At 42.0% G+C, this 17,914-nt stretch overlaps 1 protein-coding gene across 2 annotated transcripts in view; it reads left to right on the top strand.

Annotated features, from left to right (window-relative positions):
- Positions 1–17,914, top strand: part of PCSK2 (proprotein convertase subtilisin/kexin type 2) — a 218,266-nt gene that overhangs the window by 143,818 nt on the left and 56,534 nt on the right. For both annotated transcript variants that reach the window (XM_072943770.1, XM_072943769.1), the window contains one exon: positions 11,223–11,299. In XM_072943770.1, the coding sequence (XP_072799871.1) occupies positions 11,223–11,299 (77 nt within the window). The remainder of the gene's footprint in view (positions 1–11,222; positions 11,300–17,914) is intronic.

Below are 17,914 nucleotides of genomic sequence, written 5' to 3'. Positions count from 1 at the left end.
CACTATACACTCTCATTTTCACGACATCCAAATTAGATCTTGCTGGTGTTCACTTTAGTTTGTCTGTAACATTTGTTAGAAATCAGGAAACGTATCATTTCCTTTCAGGAGTAGAGGCAGGATATAAAAACAGGCATGCATGGAAATATAAACACTTTTTTAATTCTTTAACTCCTATTGCTTGTTAAAGCAGCTTGGCATTTAGTTTGTCTATAACTGGATGTATTTTTAAAGTTTTAACGGAAAATTTTTTAAGCAGCAGGAGGCAAAAACAATTCAAACTCTAATACTCATCAAAATTCATTTAACGGCAGGAGACCCTTCACTCTGAACTTTTCTTTCTTGCAGAATCAACCCCCCCACACACCAAGAGCCCTCACCTGCCAGAAGCACAAAGAATCCAATAATATTGTGCATAATAGCCGCTCATTTTATCTTGCTTTCTTTTGTTTTCTTCGGTTCATCAGACCTCCCCGTCAGACCGAAAGGAATCCGTTGTGACAACTCTGTTCTCAGGACTGACTTTCTCTGTAGAAAGTCTGGGAGATGCCCAGGAGTTCTTGATGCTTTCAAAATGCTACCTTTCAATCTCTCCGATTAGAGATTGAGTACTTTAGCTTTTTCCAATGTCCATTCTCTTCTGTTAAAGCAAATAAAATTGAAAAGGGCAACATACTGAACTTACCCATGCTAAAACGTGATGGATTACCAAATTCAATTTCCTTCTATTGTAGTTTAGGGAGAAGAGGGAGGAGGGAAGGTAGGAATGATAGCAAAGAGACCATGGGTGTGTCAGGGGGAGTGAATGGACCAAAGGCAAATACGGCCCTAGGCACTCATTTTACAAGTAAAAGAATCAATGTGCACAAATGAATACCCCACATCCCGCTGAAATGCAGGTTCAGATTCTGCCAGTCTGGGGTGCAGCCTGAAATCCTGCAACGCTAACAAGCTCTCCATTGACGTCAGTACTACTGGGCCGCACTTTACACAGCAAAGGGGCCGGAACTTGAGCAATGAACAAACGTGTCAGCTCAGTGGTTCTTGACTTTGAGTACTCAGAATCACCTGAAAAGTTTTCTTGTTTAAAAAAAAACTTTAAAAAAAATGATGGGGAGGGTATAGCTCAGTGGTAGAGTGCATGTCTAGCATGCACAAGGTCCTGGGTTCAATCCCCAGTACCTTCATCATAAAACCAAATAAATAAATAAACCTCATTACCTACCCCCTGCAAAAAAAAAACAAAAAAAAACTGCTGATGTCCAAGCCTTGCCCCAGATCAATCAAATCAGAATCTAGGTGTTGCTCAAGTATTCATAGTTCTAAAAGCCCCCCGGCTATTCTATTGTGCAGCCTGAGTTGAGGACCACTGTTAGCTGATAATGTCATTGGAACCTGGGGGGTCAGTGCATAGCTAACGTACTAGCCCATGAGGGCTAAAGGCAAGGTACCCCAACTTCCTCTCGAAGGGGAACCTGCCTGGCAAATAGCTGGTACTCAATAAAGATGTGTTCCCTGAAAAAATAAAGGATCAGCTGAAGGTATGAATGACTGAAGACCTTTGAAGGCCAACAGTCTACAGAATGTAAAGGATTGAATTCATAATGTTGAAATGACATGTGACAGGACTGAGATTTGAGGACAGAAAGGTTTTTTTCCACTATGCCTTCAAATCCCTAGAATAAGACACTCAATTCTCAGGCCACTGTTAAGGGCGACTGCTGATAGCAGGAGAATTCAAAACCATAAATGTGACCATTGCTTTATTCTAGTGTTTCCCAAACATCCACCAGTCCTAATACAGTTTCACGATTTTTGCTATCGGTGCTGTAATTTACCTAGCGTGTTTCCTTAAATTGACTCCCTTTTTTAACATACATAGATGCATTTTAAAGGGAAACTATACATCGCTGTTTCAAATAGAAAAGCAACTACTATCCCTCGACAGAAATAGAAGTGCCTGTCAAGATAAATACAATGCCAGCAGCTCAAGCTGGATGTTGCTGCCTGCCAGTGCTTGCCCCTGTCAGATAAGAAGACGGATTAGCGAGAAATAGGAGGTATTGAAGACACGGACGCACTTAATGGAGACGTGTCGCCAGCATAATAAGAAGGATCGGAGGGGTGCTTTGAAAGGTGTCACAGTCAGGTTCTGCAAAGCCGTGTGACTGAAGGCACCTCAGGGGGCACCACTCCCAGCCAGCAATGATCCAGTTGTACCCACAAACCCAAGGGCCACCAAACGGTGCTGACAAGGCTCTGGGGGAAAAAAAGGAAAAAAAGGAAAAAAGGAAGTATTTCCAAGCTTTCCGTTTCTGGGGAATCCTGTCACCAATGTTACTTGCCTCGCGTCCAGTGTGATGTGTGTTTTTCTACTTCTAAGATGAACAACACAATCAACCGAGAAAAACGGGGCAGGTTGAAGCTTGCTGATGGCAGCAGGGGGATTCGCTGTCTCTTTGGGGGCATGTTTGCTGATTTAAGGCTTAGATAAGAAAATTCGCCAAGTAAAACCATGCCGTTCTGAAATGAATGCATCATACAAAGGAAGGCAAGTGCTTCCCAGTTCTTTAATGAGGTGTGTCCCAGGGTACGGGGTAAATTTTTATCTCAGTTTATGTACTTGGATTTGGACAGAATGACCCAGTGACATTTTAGGGAATAAGTTCACTAAATTATTCTTTTTAATTTGCCAGGTGTTTTTCTTTTAAACAATGCATGCAACATGTGATGGCTATGATTCTAAGGAAGGCAGAGAGGCAAGACTGGAATCAGACTGCCGGGTCTAAGCTCCCGCTCTGCCCCCTTTTCAGCTGTTGACTTTGGGTGAATTAGTCATCCTCTCTGTGCCTCAGTCTCCTTGCTCATAGAATGAGAGTGAGAATAAGAGGACTGCCACATAAGGCAGCCACGGAGGAGCTCATGCCGAGAAAGCATCTAAAAGAGTCCCTTGCACAAAATAAGCACTCAGTATGTGTTACTTATTATTACGGCAAAAAATATGCAAAACAGAAGGTAATGCAACGAGATTTGTCTTCTTTCCACCCCAGACCCTATACCCCTCCCTAGACACAAAGCACATAAAAAGGCTCTGTGTGGCTTTCCAGAAATACTCTATACATTTACCATCGACTCTAGCCTTCTCTTCTGTGCAGGTGGGAGCTCACCATGCACTGTGCTCTACACTTTGCCTTTTTCACTTAATACGTCTTGGGAAGAAATATTCACTGCAAGAGGCGTACCTCGTTCTTTGTCGGGACCACAGTTTTGCATCATCCAGCTACACCACCATGTATTTAAATCATCCCCTGTATGGGACACAAGCCATTTCCAGCCTTTCACTTTTACAATCGTGCTGCCATGAATCCATTTAAACACAAATCTTTCATATACATACAAGTATATCTTTAAGATAGATTCTTACAGTGGGATCACTTGATCAAAGAGTCGGTGCCTCTTTTATTCTAGATAGACATTGCCAAATTTCTCCTCAAAGAGATTGCACCAATTTGCACGCCAACCACCTGGGTACACAAGTGCCTCTGTCTCCTTATTTTCAAAGTACTATTTTCAGTGCATAAAACAAAACACAGAGGATAACCAAGGAAAAGCAGTTACATTGAAACAGTTATCAAAAGACTGAAAATACACATTTGTGAATATGTACTATTTAGCCTGCTTTATATGTGCGATAACAAAATAACAAAATCTAGTGGCAGGTAGGAGTGAGTAGAAAAGATATTTCAGCGTATCTGTGACAATTACAACGTTGTATGAAGGTGCAAACTGGGGACAAGCTCACAGGAACTGCTACTAATATTGTGACTTGTCTACATTCATAATTGAAGGAAATGCTAAGTTTGAGTTGGCAGTTAGTGGGGGGAAAAAAAGATGCACATTTTTTTCCAGATGTGTTACGGACCCTGTCTTAGGGCCAGCTCTTGGAGATTGATTACAGTGAGTAGCCCCAGGAATTCACGCTTTCAGGGCAGCTATTAAAACTCCCGCATGGGCACTGGCTTCAGTCTAGCCTAAAACGGGCTGCTGTGGCCTTCTAAATAGTAAGACACGCCAAGAAGATGTGAGTAGGCAGAGAGAACTGTGAGGAAGCCACCCAGAGGGGCTGCCTTGACCATGTCTTAGCGACAGGAGCAGCCCCACTTCTGCCTACAATACATCTGCTCTCCTAACCCAACATGGTTTGAGAGAATATTAAATAAGAGAACTTAAACTCCTTTGAAAACCTTGAAGGCACTCTATTAATTTAGGGCACTGTGTTAGCCATTAGGAGTTAATGTTATTAATTCCTCTTATGTTTAGTGCTTAGAACCTCCCTCAGATCTGCTGCTAAGAGTGACATGAGGGCCATAGGATGAAGCCGCGCCTTGGAAACAGAAAAGCACAGGAGTCCAGGACGGAGCTTGGGCGTGGATACATGCCTGGCCTGGCTGTGACATTCCTCTTATCCCAAGAGGGCTCCTGTGACTAGAGAAGTTGCTGGAATTTCCAGTAGCAAGAAAAATAATGGTAGGAAGTGTCAAATCCACACTCAGAGAACACCCTGTCACTAGGGGAAAAAACAATACACGACTCTGGAAATCTTAGGAGTACAGAAGAAAGATTTCAAGCAATTTTCTGACTACGTATCTTCTTCTTTTTTTTTTTTTTTTTTTTTGAGTGCTCTTGAAATGTTAGATTTCATTAAGTTTTACAGCCAGACTTAATATAGACATAAATCCCTTTAATGTTGGTTTCAGTCAAAAGTGAGCTGAACATTATCGTTAAACCAGGGCATGTGGGAGAATTATTTGAGGAAAATTAGAGCAGGACGAGTTGGGAATACTCAGGCACGACCATATTAGAAGCAGGTGGGCACAGAGCAAAGCTCTTTAGGCTCTCGTGGACGGGGCCGTTCACTGCTCATTTTCCGTGCAGATGAGCTTTGTTCTGGGGCAACGTGGCTGCAGTCTGAGAGTCTGCCTGGGGAAGCTTAGTTCTCTTTCATTAGCTCACGAGCACGGGGCAACTTCAGCTAATGCTGCGACACAGCTCCTACTGGGTTATTTGGTTCAATGCCTTTAGGGAAAGTAGCAAGCCATATTAAAGGAATAAATGTGATGTACTTTCTTGTTCTGAGTTCCTATAGCTGTGGAATTACATTGGCAACTAATCATAAATCATGCTGTACTCATAGTCACAAACCCACATAGTTTGAGATATTATTTAAGTCTTGTATTACTTGACGTCTCACAGAGGACATCTCGTCTCTCTGGTACAATTTCTCTGTGGTCTGAGCTTATACATGACTATAACTAGAGAGATTATTTCTTGCCATGGCTCACAGACAAGCTAGTACTTACGTGCATTTGTGTGAAATTGAAAAAAGTGCCCCCTACTGGTGGGTGAGTTGCAAAACAGCACCTCCCTCCAGGCAAACAAATTAGAAAATGTTCCCCCTCTGGGCAGACAAATGAGAAAAGGGTGGCTCCTCTGGGCTGACCAATTATTTTTTAAAGTCCCACCCCATTGCACACGGCTTGGCGGGTCCAGAGCAGCCTCTAATTGCTCCCTGGGGTGTGCACCGGTATGAAGGTGTGACCAGCACAACTGTACATGGCAGACCTTATTGAAGATACCACTTGTCTAATTTTGTAGTCAGACCAGAGTTTCCTCCTCGGTGCTCTAAAAAACTCAATCACACCACAGACCTTATATTATATATTATATTATACTGGCCTATTATGAGAGCTTGGTATCGTCAGAATGCCCAAGCAGCATCACATTTAAAAATGAAAGATAGGTGAGCCCTTGTGTAGCAGACACTCTATGTACCCATCTCACCTGGGCAATTAGCTTCACATGCTGGAGGGCTGTTGACTACAAACACCCGCCACTCTCTGCCAAGGTGATGTTCTGACCATGGGTGGATGGGACACCTGTAGATGGAAAGTCAGAAGAACCTGAGGGTTGGTGCCCATGGGAGCAGCCTTCAACCCATGATGGGCACGGGGTGGTGGGGAAAATGCTGGGGCTGCCTTGCCATCCCAGGGGGATGCTGTCAACTGCCCAGCCCCAGTTTCTGCCGAAGTAAAACCTGATAACCCACTTTTGATTGATAGGAGACCCAGAATAGGTAACTTCAAACTCTCAGCAACGTAGTGAGGGAGGCTACTTTATATCAGATTCCTTTTCAGCAACTACATCTCATCTAGAGGGAATGAGCCATGGACAGAGTGTCTCAGGGCAAGGGGGCTCCTGGGAAAGGCAGGACTGGGAGAGATGCTGGAGCTTAAGCCTCAGGCTATCGGAGGGCAGCCTGGGATGCCCTGGATGCCAGTCAAGGGTTGACAGACTCTTTCTAGAAAAGTTAACAAATATTTTAAGATCTGTGGGCTTCTGCCGCAACTACTTGTCTGCTGTTAGTGTGTGAAAGCAGCCATAGGCAATCTGTAACCATACAGACATGACTGTGTTCCAATAAAACTTTATTTACAAAAATAGGTGGTGGGCCAGATTTGGCCCATGGGCCATACTCTGTGACCCTTGCCATAGATGATCAAAGAAATTGAAGGACCCAAAAGGAGAAGCAAGAGGAGAGAGAACGTCTGTGGTGTGTTTGCCAGCTTACAGTGTTTCCCTCATTTTACCCTCGGAGCAGCCAAGTAGTTACCCTTTTATCATCTGCATTTTAAAGATGAGGAAAACCTCAGTTTCTAGAAAACCCAAAAATTGCCAAGACCAAACAGCCTGTGTTCCAAACCAGGTCGGTCTGATTTGAATGCTTCTCTTCCTTCCCCTGCTCCACGCTGTCGCCTGCAGACACATCTGTCTTGTGCAACCCAGCAAGGAAAGTCCACTGGTTCCAGAGGCAGGACGCTCCAGATTTGGGGGTAAGAGTGGCAGGACCAGAGCTGGGTTCAGTCTCAAGGGTATCAGAAGCTTCCCTGAGAAGGTTAAAGCAACGGGCATGGTCACCGCTGGATCCACCATCAGCTTTCATGGTGAGATCACCCCTGCATCTGACGTGTGCCATTCGTGGCTGCACAAAGGCAACACCTCAGATATAATAGAGTCAGAAGATTTGGTGAAAATAAGCAAGTCCATTGTCCTTACTTAGCTTCGCGTGCAGGCAGCCCATCTGATGGGAAGATGCACAGTGCAAACAAGGGCCAAATCCGTAATTATGAAAATTCTTTGCTAAGAGCTCATCTGGCTTTGCTTTCTGACTATGCATTCAAGTATTCAGAAATTAAGCCTTAGAAATATTAACTACTAGAGGAATTTTTCCCCTGCACTCAACTCTTGAAGAGAAGATGAGCCATGATCAGAAGTTTCTTCCAGAAATAACTTCCAGGGATGCCCTGAGGTCAGTTTGGATGCAATCCAATCTTACTTTCTCCATGACAGTACAATATATATATAATTCAAGTTCTTAATAATGACTCTGAATCATCCTGATCCTGAATCATCAATGATTAAATTATGTTCACTAAACAGCTAGTATTTTCTAAAAGAAGAAAACGAACCAATGCATTTTAGGAAGAAGTTATAGGATTCAAACCAAAACAAGCCTCTGGCGTAGCCTAGAATGGCCAGAGCATTAAATTTACAGAGATTCCACTTACTCCCAAATGTCCATGTTAATGGATATTTTAGAAGATTCCAGAATAATCCAAGTCCAGTTTAATTTATTCCTGTACACAATTTCTTTTATGGATGACAATATTGTAATCTAAATCAATAAGTGATTTCATTTGGGCTATGAAAGTATAAACAAAACCCTCGCAAACAAATTGCTCACTCTTCTTTCTTGTTTTAACTATTTGATTTTTCAGGCAGAAAACATACAGCCAAACAAGAATAACTGTTTGCCTTCCTTAACGCTCCATGTAGACTGTTACACAAGGAATTAAGCATTAGACATCGAATTAATTGTAAAGACAACACAATAGAGCTCCTAAGTCCTCATCCATTTCAACTTTCAGAGTTGAATCTGACCACAGACAACAAGTGACCTATCTTCTTGTTAGAAAAGTGGTCTCAGAGCTCCGTGGATTCTCAGCTACAAGTTCTGCTGTCAGAACTCTTCAGCTCCTCCTTCTCGCCCCCACCCACTTCACGGCAAGTCATTTTCTCCAGAACCAGGAATTAGAGATAAAAGAACTCAACCCAGACCACAGGTGATAATTGTGAGCAAGAAAGGTGAGCCATGGTGGAAAGCTCGTGAAATGGGTCAGTTGCTCAAGCAGCAAACACAAAAGTGCAGAAAATTCTGATTTTATTCTTCTCTAGTGGAATTTGATTTCTATTTGCCAGCCTGCTTGCGCTGATGGGAGAAATTCAGCCTTGGCCAGTTCAGGCTTTGCCCTCATCCTCCTGTCTCCAGAATTGCCCTCAAGCTTCAAGGGGCTAGCACAGAATTAAGAGGGAATCAGCCTCCTACAGCGTTGGGGGGAATGTAATTTGGTGCAGCCACTATGGAAAACAGTATGGAGATTCCTTAAAAAACTAAAAATAGACTTAACCACATGACCCAGAAATCCCACTCCCACTGAGTATATATCTGGAGAAAACTCTAATTCGAAAAGATATGTGCACCCCAGTGTTCATAGCAGTACTATTTACAATAGCCAAGACATGGAAACAACCTAAGTGTCCCTCAGCAAATGACTAGATAAAGAAGCTGTGGTATATTTATACAATAGAATACTATTCAGCCACTTTAAAAAATGGAATAATATCATTTGCAGCAACATGGATGGACCTAGAGATCATACTAAATGAAATAAGTCAGACAAAGACAAATATCATATGATATTGCTTACATGTAGAATCTAAAAAATGATACAAATGAACTTATTTACAAATCAGAAACAGACTCACAGACATAGAAAACAACTTTATGGTTACCAAAGAGGAAAGGTTCAGGAGGAGGGATAAATTATAAGTTTGGGATTAGCAGGTGCAAACTACTATACATAAAATAGATAAACAACAAGGTCTTACTGTACAGCACAGGGAACTAACTCCAATAGCTTCTAATAACCTAATGAAAAAGAATATGAAAAAGAATATGCATATATATATATATAACTGCTGTATATATATATATGTATATATGTATCACTATGCTGTATACCAGAAATCTACACAACACTATAAATCATATGTACTTCAACAAAAATTATTTTAAAAATAGTATCCCTCTAAAGAACTGCTATCCAAATAAGCTCAAGAAAGTCAAGAAAAAAATATATCAAATTAGAGAAGGTCCCCCAGAGACAGGGATTGTAAAACCGGATAAAGAATTAAACTTTTCCAGATGAATGAAAGTAGTTTGGGATCTAAATGAAGGAAGAGCAGGATTGGGTACTTGCCAATAATTTTGGCCCAGTGGAGACAGGAAGACATCCTCTCTACAGACCAGGTGCTGAAGGAAGACCTAGATTCTAGAACACAAGAGGACTATGATCAGTGCCCAAGGCACAGTGACTGGTCCAAATTTTGAATAGAGGAAGGGGGAAATGAGGAACCGTTTTTCAGTGGATTTAAATTTTCCATTATACAAATAATTAGTTCTAGAGCTCTGCTGTGCAACAGTCAACAATGTGCTATTACACAGTGTAAAATATGTTAAAATGACAGAGCTCATATTAAACCTTCATGTTAAAAATTCTTACCAAAAAAAAAAAACAAAGAACATGGACACAAAAGAACACAAGGGAATTTTTGGAGCTGATGGATATGTGTAGTACCTTGGTCGTGGTGATGGCATCGTGAGTGTGTGCATAGGTCCAAACTCATCAAGATGTAGACAGTATAAGTGTGGAGTTTTTTTTGTGTATCAATATAGCTAGAAAGCTTTAAATTTTTAAAAATGTAAATGAATTTCCAGGTAACTTCTGCCCCAAGCACATTTATTTAAATCAATTAATATTACAATTCTGATCATCACAACTGCTGATGGCTAGTGGTTCTTTGTCATTCAACAAAGGGAAACACAAACTCACAGAATTAGTCAGTTTGCCCTTAAGATAGTATGTCACTGATACATAAGGTTTACAAACTAAAGTGGTATAACTCATAAAAGAGCACAATTCCTGAAAATATCTCAGGACCCGTGGAATTGAGATATGCTTGAACTGGAATCTGCATCTCATCTGATGTCTCCCAGCCTAGTGTATGCTGTGGACCAGGAAACCATCTGGGATCTTGGTTGTAGACTTCAAAAGTGAAGGAGAGGAGATGGGATGAGGAGAGAGGAGCTTCACAGAGCTCAATGTCCCGGGCAAACAGAGGAGGTGGGGAATGAAGAGATTAGCCACCAAATAGTAGGGGGGTCATCACCCTTCATGGGGCAAAATAAAAGGCAGACCAACTGAAAATCTTAATGGAAAAAAAATTAAAACATGAAATCACTTAAAGACAATTTAAGTGAATATGTAATTGATTTCTATGGGGAAGGACTGTGGGGAAAAAGGAGGTGTTGGACTGCATAGAATTTAAACATCTCATTGCACCCTATATTAAGAGGACTCCTAGTTTGCAATTGTATGTTTATTTGTTTGATTGACATCTGTGCCCCCAACTAGGCTGTAAGTTACATGAGAACAGGAATGTCACCATTGTATTCCCATGCTTAGAAAAATCTCTGGCATATATTAGACTTAATGATGTTTGCTGAGTGAATAACTGAGGTTGGTGTTATGGCCAGTGTTAGGGGCTTGGGGAAGGGTTTAACAGACATAAATATAAAAGTGACAAGTCTCTGTCAGCCAGGAGCAGGGATCTGGGAGTGAGCCTTCTGCATAAAGCAAGAAAAGAGTCTGCCTCACTTGTGACATGAGAGCTAGAACATTCCAGCCATCAGTCCAAGGAAGCTTAACATGAGTCCTGGGTTCTGGGTGAACCCCACTTCCCCACTCGGAGTAACTCAACTTAAAATGGAGACAGTCCTGGGGAGCGCAGGACTCAAATTTGCCAATCCTCTGGGGGCCTGGAACAGGATGGGATGAGGAAGTCTGGGAAGGAGGTAACAGGAGGAGAGAGCACTCCAGGGACCCACTTCTGCTCTGTCACCATTTGCATGGGCTGGTCCGGAGAGGAAACGAGCGCAGCCCTGCACAGGGTGATCGTCAGCCTGAGACAGTCGTGTGTCGGGGCATCCTCTCAGCCTGTGCCTCTGGCTTTCTGGACCTAACCTCATGCCTTGTGTTTTTCAGAACGCAGAAGCAAGCTACGATTTCAGCAGCAACGACCCCTACCCTTACCCTCGCTACACAGATGACTGGTTTAACAGGTAAACTGGGCCTCCTGGGGTGTCTTTGACTTCAGGTTTGGGGTTTTATTTCTACCCTGTTTTCTTTTGAAGACTTGACTCTCACCAGTAAAGTAATCTCAATGCTACACTAAATTATATTGTGATTTTTTTTTCTTTTCCATGGCTGCATTCCCTAAATTCTTGAAATTTTTTTAATATGGCGATGCTCTCCTGGAATTATCTTTCAACTGTTTCGTTGTGTTGAACTAGGAATTATTTGCCAACTTATTAAAGCTACAAGAAAAGAGGAATAATAAGAAAGCATTTCTCAACCTGCCACAAGGTGCTTTTAAACAGGTGGATTTGATTTGATCCACTGAAACTGTTGCAGAGAACTTTTTTGCCCCGTGAGTCTGTGTCGGTCTGTTTTGGAAAAGTGTTTTTGCTGTAACCTGATGCCAGCTCATGTAGTCCCTTTCAACAAAACAGTAAGTGTAACTGGCTGAGGTTTGAAGTGTTTTTTTAAATTGATGTATAATTAGCTGCATCTTGTATGTAGCACAATGATTCACTATTTGTATATATTGCAAAACGATCACCACTATTTAGTCTGGTTAACATCCAACACCACACACAGTCACATTAAAGAAATTTTTTTGCTTGTGATGAGAACTTTTGAGATCCACTCTCCCAGCAACTTTCGAATACACAATACAGTATTATTGACTATATGTTTTCAAGTATTACTTGGCATCTTACCATGCAAAACTACCCAATGGTCCGATGGTTCAGCCAAAAATGTGACTTTTCCTCAGCCCGCTTTTCTACTAAACATGTAAATCCAGTCTCTTTTTTCTCCAAGTAAAATTCTTGCCTAAATGGTTGATTGCATGCAAGAAATATCAAGAAATTAACACGTGTGGCTTGCTCAATCAAAATCGACTAAATTTTAAACCTGGTACTTCCCAATTATTGATGGTCTTGGGTAAAGTCGATGAGAATGTATGAATTTCAGTTACCGGCATAAAAATACATTATGTGTACAGCACTTTACTCATTTCTTCTACTTCTCCTGACAGACTGGTGGTAGATTAGAAAAATGCTGTTATTCTCTGTCTAGTGATAAAGGAACAGGTTCAAAAATGTTCCCTGACTCCCCTGGTCAAACAATCAGAAAATATCAAAGCCAGCACTTGAAACCAAGCTCCATAAATTTTTCTAAATCCAAATTGCACCATTCTTTTATTTTTTTTGAAGGGGGAGGTACTTAAGTTTATTTATTCATTTACTTCCTTTTTTAATGGAGGTACTAAGGATTGAACCCAGGACCTCATTCATGCTAAGCACACACTCTACCACTGAGCTATACCCTCCCTACAAAATTGCACCATTCTTTAATAAGTATCATTTTTATTATAAAGGACAGAAGGCATGATAATAAGTGGCCAGGGACAAGTGACCAGTGGACCAAATAGCTTAGACTCTGTTCCTACAATTAGCAAGTAGACCAGAGAATGTCTGGGGCACAGACAGAGCACACAGGGCGTGGCAGTTACAGAAAATGCAGGAAAGAAGAAAGATGAAAACACAATTCAAACCTGTAACATTATTAAGAGAGCATGGCTAATATCCAATAGCTCAGTTCAGTCTCCATCAGCTTCATCTGCAGCTTTCAAATCATCATACAGGGTTTGGAAGTGTGTGTTCAGGGGGTAAAGATATATTTTTTACACATTTGCCTCGTTTAGGTCTGAGAAATTTTGACTTGACATGTCTCTTCCCCACTGTGACTTATAACCCTAGGTCCTAGCATCCCCTTAGCTAATAAACCATTTTCAGACACAGGGATGTGAAGTCACCAATTAGAAGTCACTGAGCCAGGGTGGGACTTTGTTAACAGCAGCCTGGAACCCTGTGTTGAGAAGGACCTCGCGCCTGGCGTCAACACGGTTGGCGACTGGCTGCCCACATAGTATCCGGAAGGGCAGTAGCAACAAGTGTGCCAGCTCCTGCCTTCTCTCTGCAGCTACTGGGTACTAAATTCATCTTTGACGGATTGATCCAGCACAACAATATAACCAACAGAATGATTCCCCTGCTACCCCATTTTCTGAACCCAAACACAACCTCCCCTAGTAGGTCTTCCGACGTGATGGGCTATAGCAATATTCTATAAAGCAAAACAAGAGCAAAAACTGGGGTGTCCTCTATCTTAAATATTTTCATTGGCAAACTTGTTCTTGAAAGTTGAATTTTAAACAGGCTAAATCCTCTAGGACTAATTAATGCTTAGTGCAATAAAATTCTTCATTGCCACTGGCAGAATTCCCAAGTGTCCAATTGGCTGAGACACAGTCACAGTGAGTCAGGCAAGTATGATTTTTGCCTCTTCGGGAACCAATGACTCAAGACACAGTGTCCACTCTGACCGATGATGAAGTGGGGATTTTCCCAATTAGCAAGTCATGTTCAGAGATCCTTCGCCACCACAGCTTGTTATTACACAGACTGGGTGGTACCACAGTTTAAATCATGGCCTCTCAAAACTTAACTACTATTGTAAATGATTATGGGAGGAAGCGGGGTCGAAGTTCAGGTCCTCAGCACCAGGAGGATCTGTGGTCTGAAAAGTGGGGTCTGTCCTGGAGGTGATTCCCGTTTGGCACGAGGAGCATTTGAATGTAGCATCCTTCACATGAGTGCAGGATATGTTTATTAAAAGTTCCCTCTTGGATGAAATATTATACTAGTATTTCCTTCAGTATAATTAAGGGCTTGTGGAAGGAGGGAGGAGAGCAGTGGAGGGTTTAGAGGAAATAAAATTGATCATGAGTTAGTCGTTGTTAAAGCCGGGTGATGGTTACATGAGATTTCAGTCTACTTTTGTTTATGTATGATATTTTCTAGAACAAGAAGTAACTTGTAAAAGCACAGGGCATAAAAAGAGGTGATAAAGAAATGGGACTTTACAAAACTGTTAGTTTTGATAGGTAAGCTTCTGAGGAGTTTGCAATATCCCATGAGGAGGCGACCTCAAATCACCTAAGTGCTGAACGGAGCCAGGACCAAAATAACACAACAAGGAACGCTAACACCTATTAAGCAGTTACTATGTTTAAGGCACTGTTCTAAATGCTTTGCACGTATTAATTCTCATCATAACTCTCTGAAATAGGTATAAACATTATTATCCCATTTTGGAACCTAAGGCACAGAAAGGTTAAGTAACGTGCTCAAGGTCACACAGCTCCTAAGTGTCAGAGACAGGATTTGACACCAGTGAGGGGGCCACAAGCATGGCCTCCTAGTAAAGATGCTTTGGAACATGGAGAAATGCAAAATTATCCTCGGCACAGCTTCCTTGAAGAGGTGGCTTTTGGTCCAGGATTTGAAAGAAGGCAAATACAGAGTTGGGAGGGAGGGAGGATGAATGTATTCTGGGGTGAAGGTACAATTTACGCAAAGAAGGGAAGGCAGGAGATACAGACATGCTCAAGAGGTAGCGTGGATAACTGAGCTGGAAGTTAGAGGCTTATGCAGGAGGGTAGCAATCCAAGAAGGCTGCACGGAAGAGGTGAGCATGAGGGGTTTGGACAGGTTGCTGGGGGGAAAGAAGAGAGATCTTGCGGTTGGGTCAGAAACTGGGTGTGGGGCATAGATGAGGGCCATTCTCCCCTGGCACTCAAGGAATGCTGCTACCCAGAGGCTCCAGAAGCCTTGAGCACGCACTTGCCTTTGGCTGCAGCATGGTTTACTGCCTACACAGCATGAGCCTCTGACCAGCTGTGCAGCTAGAGGCATGATGCACTTTCTTCCCTTATTCTCTTCCGGACATGGGCACCAAATCCAACACCTCATCTTTGCTCAGAAGTCTTGGGGCTCTTGGATAAGCTTGTTTCATCATCAAAACTCCGATGAAGGGCTGGCAGAGGCTGAGCAGCTGCTGCTGGGCCAGCCACCCTGCCTGCCACATGGTGTGAGAACTCAGAAGGGGCTGCTGCACAGCAAAGGCAGCGGCTCTCCATCACGGGCTTCGCACGGCTGTGGGGAGTAGAAAATCAAATGCACCACCCGGGGCACTCTCACGAAGGAGCAAGGAAAACATTTCCCTTGGATGGAAACTGAGTTTAATAGCAGCATGTGTCTCCTGGGCTGTCCTCAGGCTTTAAACCACCGTATCTCCCCTCTGTGCTTATTGCAAAACTTGTTTTCCCTCAACTGTGCATTTCTTTAAGATCACACTCAAAAGTCTAAGGACTCTTTATGAAGGCAAACTTCATACAAATGTAGGGCTGATTTTAGGGGATGTGTATATTAGAATTCCTTGCTCTGTGCTTAATTTTATTCTGTAGGATGATTCCTTTTGAAGCAGAGCAAGTGTGTTTATTCTACTGTGAGCCATTTAATAATTACATGCATTATCTGTGCTCCGGGGATGTATTTGAAACACAGTAGAGAAATTTGCAATAGGAGTATCATTTCCTCCTAGCTTGCAATCAGAGAAATACAGATGGCCAAGTGAAATAATAACAGTAACAGCAGCAGCAGCAGCAGTCACAACAGTAACAATAACCAGAATTGCAAAAAGGTAGAAAATAAGACACATTGAATGAGCATCAATAATATATATTGCAGAACAGATATAACCGACTTGCTGCGAGGCGTCAGGATCGAATATCACATTTTTTTCTTGCTGACATTCAATAAATATTGATTGGCTGGCTCATGGGTGTGTGGCATACATCTCAGCCAGACCGAGATGTTGAGTGGTCTTGACATTGGTCCATTTTAGAGCTGCCTGCTTCTCCCAAGGTTTGCAGCCCATGCTGTCAATAATCTTCCAGCCTTGCTCGGTTTTAGATCAATGTTTGGTGATGCATTGCAGAGCCTTATTCCATTCCGGTGCTGCTGTTCACAAAAATCTCTCTTGCATAGCATTTCTGTGACAGGCATGCACCACTGAAATGTCATCGCCGCCATCAGCAATATTCATGGAGCATCACTGGGGGCAGCACACTCTTGTCTATTACACCCTAAAGAGGAAGAGATTCTGTATTCAATGCAAGTCCTAGCCACAAAAATTTTACCATAAATTCAGGAAGAGAGAAGACATTTATTATTCAAGCAACCAAGATGAAGGGAAGGAAGGATAAATGGATACCAAGAAATATCTATCTCTCTGTGAGCTCGTCTGATTGATCGCATTAGTTAAACTTTCAAGTAAGATTTTCAGTGATGAACTTTTCTTTAATTAAAAGTCATATTTCATTTTGAAGAACCCAATGCGACAAGCCAATGCAGAACATGGGAGAAAAATGTCCTCTCTGGTTGGCTATTAGCACAGCGATGGAAGCCGATACTTCACCCTGGTGACACTTAATGGTTTAGAAATAGATGAACATCTTTCCCTTCTGTCTTTATGGAATAATTCTGAAATCACGTCCTGGATAATAAAATTCAAACTGCCTTCAAAGACCTAATCTAAGTTTTTCTTTCCTGTGAGCTTTGAGACTGCCTCATAAGCTGATATTAGCTCAAAGGTTGCTGTTTGCAATTAACCCTCTCTCTGTCCAGACAGAGCATGACGAGATCCAACACAGTTTAATTCTGTAAGCTCTTCTGAGCCATTGGAGAAATATCACAAAGTGGGTTTTTTTTTAAATTTCTAGTCTTCTACCTGGACTATACAAGTTTTCATTATTTAAATTTTCCCCTTCAGCTAAAATATTAACTTAACACAGATTTGGAGGTTATGGAGAGAATTCTATAGATTGCAAAAGAAACTTCCGTATGTTGGTATAATCATTTCTACTTTGGAAACTAATGTTGTGCATACCATATAGGGGGATTTTATGGTCCACAGGTGGCAATGATTTTTTTTTCTTAAGACAGAAAAATTCAGTAGATTATAATGGACAAATGCAGTTGTATGTTAACTGCTTGGTATGGAATAAATGCTCCCTGAATCAGTTTTCCCCATCTGTAAGATGGGACTAAAAGTCCACCTTGAAGGCTTGCATGAGGAATTAGAGATATGTACACAGAGCACTTGGTACTGAGCACAGCGCGTGGTAGGCACTTTCTAAATGGCAACAAATGTAATTGTGAAATTCAGTGAAGCGGTTTCTACAGCATCTAAATTGAAGGTCCTCCAACTAGACAGAAAATTTATGCCAAAAGAGTAAACGGATGGTCCCACCATTCATTCTCAGACATCCATTCTCTCATCTGAGATTTTGACAGAAACTAGATAATAGCTCAAGCTTAAATTTTCTGGTGCATGTGTTTCTGCATTGCTGATTGAAAGAGGAGTTATATCCAAAGATTGCTTGTATGCATGAGACAAGTTTGATCTATCGGGAAAATTGAAAAGCCTGCATCTAGCTTCAGGAAGATGGAGAGCCTCTTCACTTCTCCAGAAAGCACTGAATGCTTGCCAGCAGACCCTGGTGGGGTTTTCCCAGAAGCAGCTACACATTCTCACCTATCTAAACCTTTGGGCTCTTGAGACCCCCAAAGCCTTACCCTGTGGAGCACACTAGACATTAGCCAGCAAACATGATTGATGCCAGATTAGCTAGCTAATCTCTACATTTCAGCTCCAATATATCTAATATTGAAGCATCTCTCTTCAAAGACATGGCTGAAAAGACT

Source organism: Vicugna pacos, chromosome 19 (genome assembly GCF_048564905.1).
Source record: "Vicugna pacos chromosome 19, VicPac4, whole genome shotgun sequence".
In the NCBI taxonomy this organism is placed as follows: domain Eukaryota; kingdom Metazoa; phylum Chordata; class Mammalia; order Artiodactyla; family Camelidae; genus Vicugna; species Vicugna pacos.
The sequence above is the reverse complement of the archived record's forward strand: the minus strand, read 5'-3'. Positions and strand labels throughout refer to the sequence as shown.